Source organism: Condylostylus longicornis, unplaced genomic scaffold, assembly GCF_029603195.1.
Source record: "Condylostylus longicornis isolate FDR11 unplaced genomic scaffold, ASM2960319v2 ptg000014l, whole genome shotgun sequence".
Classification (NCBI taxonomy): domain Eukaryota; kingdom Metazoa; phylum Arthropoda; class Insecta; order Diptera; family Dolichopodidae; genus Condylostylus; species Condylostylus longicornis.
This window is the reverse complement of record NW_026577983.1, coordinates 701,891-710,297: the sequence shown is the minus strand read 5'-3', so window position 1 is coordinate 710,297 and position 8,407 is coordinate 701,891. Positions and strand designations below refer to the sequence as shown.

Sequence of the window (8,407 nt, the reverse complement as noted above, 5' to 3'; positions counted from 1 at the left end):
TGCAACGTGGTTAGGTGAATGTATTTTTTTTGTTTTGTTTTTTTTTTTTTTTTTAGCTTGTAACAGTCACATTTTTAATAATAATTGTAGACAAATCACAATTAAGTACATAAAAAAGGTTATTCTTTTACCTTTATTATTGAATTATACATTTATTCGCAAAATTATCATAGCTACATTAAAAATGCGATCTTCCTATATATATTTAAATTACAAATTAAATAAATAAAAATAAAATGAAAACATTTTAAAAATTTAACAATTTGATGGAAATTTTTTTTTGCAAATCTTGTAATATCTACATTTACGATATTTCTTTAATAACACTAAATTTTTCACTATAATTTTTAATTTTTAAAAAATTCTTTTTTAAATTTTACAAGTAAGACATATTTTTACATAATATTTGTATATGTATATATGTATGTACATAAGAATATATTTAATAATTTTAAAAAATAAAATATAAGCTATTTAAAAGTTTAGTATTTAAATTTTTAATTTAATATTTTTTTTTTTTCATTTTTGCTATTTTCTAATTTTATTAAACTATAATTATATTAACATAATTTTTGAAATGCCATAATTTTGTTAGTTTATTTAAATTGAATTTTTATTTAAAAAAAAAAAAAAATTTTTTTTTATTATTTTTTTCTACACTTTTATAATTATTAATAAAAAGGCTTATTTTAAACGCTGAGTAACATTTGCTAAAGCTACAGCAAAAGCTTGTAAAGCTGAAAATGGATACTGAAAATCTAATGTATAAGCGTTACCATCGATGCGGCCGAATTGCATTACCTATTTCATTATAAATAAATTAAGAGACAAATAAATTGTAAATTGTAACAAATATTATAAAAATTTTAATTACCTGTTTTCCCCGAAATTCAATTTGAAAATTTTTTGCTGATTCTTGCGTTACACGTCCTCCGAAATCTAATTGATAAACTTGACTCATTTCGTTCCACATTGGTGCTTTATTATGCATAACAAATTCTCTTCGTACTGGTGATATGTTATTGCTAGAAGCATGACCATTTGGTTCAATTTTACCACGTTTCAGCTTAAAAGAAAAATTAAAGAAAATAAAATATTAAAAATTAGATTTAAAAAAAAAATTAGATTTTAAAAATAATAAAATTACAAAATTTTCAAAAATATCTTTTTCATTGAACAAACTAAATATATTATTCATACTTTTTGACGTAGTTGAGCTTTTTGAAATGTTTCCAAGTCTCTATATTGTTTACTACTAACACCACTTTCTTCTCCAGAACCATTAGTCAGATTTCCTTCATCATCAGAACTTTCGATTGATTGTTTCTTTTTTTGTCGTCGATTTAATAGTGGTGAATTTAATATATGACGAATTGGTGATGCACTTTGGTGACGTTTACCCTTTTTACTTGGAGCTGGTGATGCTGGTGAACTTCTTGGTAAACGTTGTGGCGAACATGGTGGTGTATATCGACCTTCATCTAAATCACGTAATCTACTGATAATGTTTTCAAGAGTTGTAAGTGCCTAAAATGTATATTGCATTATACAAATTTTACTTATATTAAAAAAGTTAAGTAATTTTTTTGTTGGTGTATTAATTGAAGTATATATACACGTAATTTATTATATAAAGTGGCTGATTGTTTATTACATTTAAGCGCGAATGTTGATATGGAAAATATTTTTCATTTTAAAAGCTATTTTTATAGTTTTGGATAATAAGCTTTTCTACTTACTTATTGATAGAGCATAGTATTATAGAAAGAAGAAATAGAATAGTTAATGAAAAAATAAGTTTAAAAAAATATTATAAAGGAGAGTAAATTGAATAGCGCACATATTGATATTGATTGGTAATTAGAAAGAATGCACCGATTTACTGTCACCGACAACGTATTGTTATTCAACCATATTTATTTCTCAATTTGGATATTTCTTAAAACTTCCATTTTGGATTCTTACCTGTGTATGTAACGAAACAGATGCTTTTGATTCGACAGGAGTAACTTCAATAGTGTTAATATCACTTGTTCCTCCTGATGAATTGATATGATGATGATTATGTTGATTTTGAATTTGTTTTGATTGCATCTGCTGCTGTTGTTGTTGTTGCTGCTGTTGTTGTTGTTGTAATTGTGCTTCTTTTCTTCGACGTCTAACTTCAGATAATTGTTTGACTAAACTAAAACCATTTTCATTTTTTCTACCTAAAATCGGTGAATTATTCGTACTTTCAGAACCACTAAAAATTCGGCTATTTGAACCATTTGTTTCATTATTATTGTTTATATTATTATTAATATTATTTAAATTATTATTTAAATTTAAATTGCTATTTATATTGTTATTGTTATTATTTATAATTTTACTGCTACTACTACTACAATTATTTATGTTTCCAGAATTTCCGCTACCATTTCCGAATCTATGTTTTCTAGTAAATAATGGACTGTCGGTAAAACTTGTTATCACTTCAGTCTTTTTACGTGTTGAACTGGACATTGATTTACTGACAATTGTATCAAATAGGCTATGATTATTCTTATTTCTACTAAATAATTTACTTGTTGACTGGCGATTATTATAAGCGTTATTTGTTTCCATTTTATTATTGCTAATAAGACTTGGTGATGATAATGTTGTTGTATTTGTTGTTGTTGTTATTGTTGTTGATATATTTGTTAAATTTTCATTATCTAAATTTGAATTTGTTGTTTTAGTTGCATCTAATGTAGTTGTACTTATTATATTTAATTGATTATTATTATTTAAATTATTTATATTATTTGTAAGGTTTTTAAAATTATTTTCAATTTTACTAATAACTTTCGATGGTGAAGATGATGATGATGAATTGTTTTGGCATCGATTACATTTTCCATGATCGTAATTACTACGGCATTTAATACAAAATTTTCGTGTTAGTATTGGTGTTGTTGATGTTTCAGAATCACTAATTTCATTCAATTTTGCCATTAATTTTTCAGTGTCCTTATTTATACTTGATTTTGTAATTGTAGTTGTAAATAAATCACAGGAATCTAAACTTTTTGATTTACCGCTCTGTTGTAATTTCGGTTTGCGTAAATCCTGTAATTAATGTGTTTTCATATATAATAAACATAAAAAAAATTTTGGTGTTTATTTCCTTCCTTCCCCGAATTTGAAAAACATTTAATATTTCGCGGTAAATATTTTTCAGTTAAACATATGTACGTATAGATGCTAAATTTAAAGATTTTTCCCTTAATAATTGAATAATCGTGTGAATATGATTTATTATTAGTTTTCCGTGTTTTTAGTTCTTAATTTTAAGTATAAAAACAGAGCGTATACGCAATTCTAAATCATTTTAGTTTGCCTAAAAAATAAATATTTTTGTGTCATTTTCTATGTTTTTTGTCAATGTCTATGCGAAAATTTGCATAATCGAAAAATTTCATAGAATAAACTTGACTTTTCAAGAGATAGACCCAATAAACATAATTCTGCTCCGTCAATTAGCACTTTTAACAGTTATGAAATTAATTAATTACCGGAATTAATATTAGTTTTAATGTTGGGCTAGAATATTTATTTAAAGAACATTTAAGCAAATTTTGAAGAATAAGAAGAGTAAAAGAAATGAAGTATTATAGATATTATGTTTTGAAGCTAATAACATTTTTCGTAAAGCGATACAAAAGCTATAAGCTGTCAACATTTAGGTTAAATTATGTATTTAAGTAAAAATTTGCAATGACAAATGATAAATGAATAAATACTTACTTCTTGATGATGTTTTTTCTTTTTATGAGGTTTTTTATCAACCAACACTAATCGTTTCGGAGCATCTTTTCGAAGCATTAGTAATGCTTCATCTGATGGTACAATTTCAACTGAATCTAAATAACCAACGCTACAACTTCTTGTAATTGAATCTGGTAATGCTGGTGCTATCGAAACAATTGTGGGGGTTCGTCTTATTTTACCTTCAACTGGAGTCCCATTTGTTGTTGCTGATGTGGTGCCATTTATATTTGTTGCATTTGTTGAAGTTCCATTAGCATTTACACTACCATTAACAGGTGATTGTGTTTCTTCATCAATAAATAAAATTTCCTTCTTTTTGACGCTATTAATAGTATGAGTTGTAAATGTTGTTTTTTCTTTCATTAATTTAGGATCCATTCGTTCTAGATTTAAGTTTAAATTTAATGGAACTGGATTAACATGTGCATTTGTTGAACGATTTTGATCTGATAATAAAGCATTTTTTACTTGTACAACACTATTCGTATAGTCATTGCTACTCGAATAGCTCATTAAAGTAGTCTGTCCTGCTGCTGGTGGTCTATCAAAGATTATATCACTTGGTGCAACAGCATTTTTAGGTGACTGTAGTGTTGGAACAGAACCTTCACAACAAAGCGGTGAAATAGCATGTCTATTTTGTCCGCATGAACTCGTTGAAGATCTACCGTATTGATTTTTAAATGAAGTATAGCTAGGTCCAGGACGTGGTGCTGGTGCTTCAATATTTTTAGGCCTGGTGGGCTTATGATGATTGTTGAGTGTGGAAGAATGTTCCCCAACTTCGTTTGGAGATTCATCATCATATGATTCAGCTCTGGCTAAAGGGCTCATTCCAATACCATTTGCACTAGGTGAATTAGAAGATTGTTTGCTACGTATGCTTGCAAAACGATTTGGTCGAGGAGACATTGGTGCAATAGGTGGTGCGCTTTCATTTAAACGCCGCTGGGCGATCTGAGAAGGTTTTGATGAATTATTTTGAATTGCTGTTTGCGACTGATGGGTTGGAGTTGAAGAAGAGTTGGAATAATTAAAACGATCGATTATGTTTCCCTGATCTTCTTCGTCTTCTGAAAATAAATTTGGGTTGAAATTCGGATCAGGTCCAGTTGGAAAATCATCACGGAGTTCTGTTATAACAAGAGTCATTTGGCGGGGTTGTAAGTGCAATAACGATGTTTTATATGTAACTTGACCTAGATTAGCTGGGACGGTTTTAGCAAGTCCATGTATTTTGAATTTTGTACCCCATATATTCGACGTTACTTCCACCAATTTTACTTCCTATAATATCAATATTGTCAAATTGTAAGCAAGCAAGTTAGAAGAAATATTTAAAATATTAAACAACTTATACCTCTGGTAATGTATCCACATACGCTAATTCATCTACGGTTTCATTATCATTAAAATTTGGTTTTTCGCCGTTTCCACTATAATTTCTACGTTTAACTCTAGGTTTACGTTTTCTGGGAGTCCTTGGTGACCCACGACATTTGTCTTCAAAATCACTTTCAGACGAATCTGTCGGTCCACTTCGGCCTGTTGTTGTAGATTGACTAGACGAACCTGAAGAACTTTTCGAATCTGGAGAACAGTTAAAAAATACGTTTGCATCTAAAAAAAGAAAACATCACGAAGTCTGGTCAAAATTGCTATAATAAAAAAACTGTATACGTTACCATTAACTTGAGGATCAAATATAACAAATTCAGGTCTTATTTTTGAAGTTCTTTTGCCCTTTAGTAATGGGACTAATCCACCTAAATATTCTAGGTAAAGAGTATAACATGTTCCTGAACTTAAGTTTGAATCATCATCATGACGTATCATTGTACAATGCAATCGTGTTGAACATACAGGTGGACGTGACACGAATTCCCTTAATGATTTTGAGTCAGGTACACAACACTAAGTAAAAGTATAAGATGTTAGAAACATTCGTTTTAATTTTCGTTCTATTTTCTAAAAAAATAATAACATTTCTAGTATAAAAATAATTAAAAGAAAATTACCCGTATCGTTTGAGCAAATAAATTTCCAATCAAAGATTTTATCCTTGATGGCAAAGGCAACAAAGGTAATATCATTTCTGAACCGATACTTGCTTGTATTTGTAAACGACATAACAATTGTAATGAAGCAACTCTACGTGAAACCCATGCAATATGAACTTGAGTTCCAGTTGCAATAAATAATCTTTTATCATTATGACCCCATGTTAATGCTGAAACTGCTGTTGTAGTATTTGGTATTCTTGCGGTATAAAGTAGTGTACCATTTTCAGTATAAAATTTTAATAAATTTTCAAAAATTGGTGTTCCTTCTGGATTAATCATATGTTGAGAATTTTGTGATGTACCAGCTACAGCTAATAATTCCCTCGAATTACTCCATTCCATAACGAAACCCAAAGCACCATTTAAACCCGTATTTATATGAGCTGGTGACACATCATCAAATGATTTTAATAAATAAATAAAACCATTTTGGAAACTAACAGCTAAAACAAATGTACGTTTGGCTAAAATATAAAAAAGATTATTTTTTTTAAAAAAAATTATTTTAAATAAAAAAATTTCTACTATATAACAATTTTTTTTTGTGGAAAACTAAAACTTACATGCGTTTGTAACACCAGGTTCGGCCTCTTCTCCCTCTTCCATTTTAAATTTTTCACATGACCATGCCATTGATGTAATACCAATGTCTGAACATAATTGTACCTGAGATACCATTGCACCATGCACATCCATAACAATAATTTGACCATGTGTCGTACCAAAATATACTTGTTGATCATCTGGAGTCCATATTCCACATGTTATTGTTGATTCTAAATTTAACATTGAAGACCAATATCGTTGACCAGCAACAGATCCTACTAATACAAAACCATCTTGATAACAAATTAATGCCATTCTACCATCGTGTGACCATGAAAAATGTGTAACCGGCGTATTACGATCATTAATTAATTCAATTGACCATCTTCCTTCATATTTTATCCAAACAAATATAATACCAGAACTATCACAGGATGCTAATTTTTGATAAGGTTCATTCCATTTAACAAGAATTACCTAAAGGGAAAATTTACATAGAAATAAGGGAAATAAATAATTAAAACCTACAAAATTTTGTTCATAATTAGTAGGATTTTTATAATTATTTTAAAATTAATGAGGTGATGTTAATAGAATAAAATGTTCACGTTTATCTATGTGTGTGTAAATTGAATTGGTGTGTATTTCATGTTTTCTATTTAAAGGAAAATTACAGGAGTAAAATTTATTAGAGAGTAAAAACATGAAATGAAAAGGTGAAAAATAAATTTTCGAGAAAGTCAACAAAGTAGAAAATTTACTTATAATTTAATTTTCATGTTATTCGTTTTTCTATCATCCATATCATAAGAATCATTTATTAATTGAATGTGCTGCAAGATTACTGGCGGTTCTGATGAATTTCATAAAAAGATTTTATTACTTTGAGTTTAAATTATTTCGTTTTTAGCTGTAAATGTATTAATTTTACAAAAAATATGGAACTAGATGAAACAGTCGCCACAAAAGTTATTTGAAAATAACTTATATACATAATATGTACTTCTTGCTTAACGGAGAGTAACAATGGTTGGCTGCGACTTAAGGTTCTAATATTGCTACAGATTTGAATACTATAATCAAAAACTTTTGTCCTAACCCCTTTACATGTGTAGTCATAAATACTGTTTTGAGTTCTTTAACATTTAAAAGTAAATGTGATTTCTAATAGGAAAAAACTAAAATCTTTTGAATGTAAAAATCTTCTCCCTTCTGACAATGTAACAATTTCTAGTAAATCATCGATCGTGCTGCGTAACGTTGCTTAGTTAAAAGTTTGAAATTGGCTTAAGTTTGAAATTGACTAATTCATTTTTAATTTAATAATTGCATTTTTAATTCCATATACCTCTTGGCTTATAGTAAAATTTGACAGTTTTTAAATTAAGGTATGTAGTATGTGGACCTGCTGCAACCGTGCACATATCGTATTCTTCATAGTTAAAATTTTAGAAGAATTCGTCAATGCATGCTCAATTGATATTTTTTATACAAGCATATACAAAAGTTTAGATGCTTGTACATATTTATTAGAACACGAAGTAAAACATTTTTACAGTTTTCATTTTATTTCCATTTTATATAATATGTTTTTTTAACTTACGTCTGAACGATGTCCTCTTAAATTGTAATTTGTCCGCAAGGGATAATCCATATTCTTTTTACAATGGGACGTTGTAAAAGTTACTCCGACTATACCACGTATGTTACCTGTTGCTAACCATCCTTCTTGATAATAATTTGTACGATTTAATTTCCAACCATCATCCTGCAAAAAAAAAAGCAAAACAAAAAATTAAAATTAATATTCTGTTAAAATTATTACTGTTATTTAGTGGCAAGTATAAAAATATTTTATTTTTTGCTTGATAAATTTTTTAAGAAGAATTTAATAAAATAAAGGTAATTTATATAAGAGTTAAGTAACGTTATTTGATATAAATACGCTAATTTTTAATGTCACATTTAAGTGAAGTGATGATAAAAAATGAAGGAAGTCACCC

At 28.0% G+C, this 8,407-nt stretch overlaps 1 protein-coding gene across 1 annotated transcript; it reads right to left on the bottom strand.

The window, feature by feature from the left end:
- Positions 1-622: 622 nt before the first annotated feature.
- On the bottom strand, positions 623-8,168 carry LOC129605740 (uncharacterized). Its single transcript, XM_055515654.1, has 10 exons — positions 8,008-8,168; positions 6,422-6,881; positions 5,814-6,322; positions 5,481-5,709; positions 5,156-5,415; positions 3,772-5,082; positions 1,966-3,093; positions 1,201-1,527; positions 875-1,066; positions 623-801 (listed from the first exon to the last, which is right to left on the bottom strand). The coding sequence occupies exons 1-10, from the start codon at positions 8,056-8,058 to the stop codon at positions 685-687; spliced, it is 4,584 nt and encodes a 1,527-aa protein (XP_055371629.1). The 5' UTR covers positions 8,059-8,168; the 3' UTR covers positions 623-684.
- Positions 8,169-8,407: the final 239 nt, after the last annotated feature.

Excerpts from the sequence above, each read along its gene's own strand:
- LOC129605740 (XM_055515654.1), bottom strand. The coding sequence starts at position 8,058 with ATGGATTATCCCTTGCGGACAAATTACAATTTAAGAGGACATCGTTCA. Across the intron at positions 5,710-5,813 it reads TATTTGCTCAAACGATACGG|TGTTGTGTACCTGACTCAAA; the intron begins GTAATTTTCTTT and ends ACTTTTACTTAG. Across the intron at positions 5,416-5,480 it reads ATTTGATCCTCAAGTTAATG|ATGCAAACGTATTTTTTAAC; the intron begins GTAACGTATACA and ends TTCTTTTTTTAG.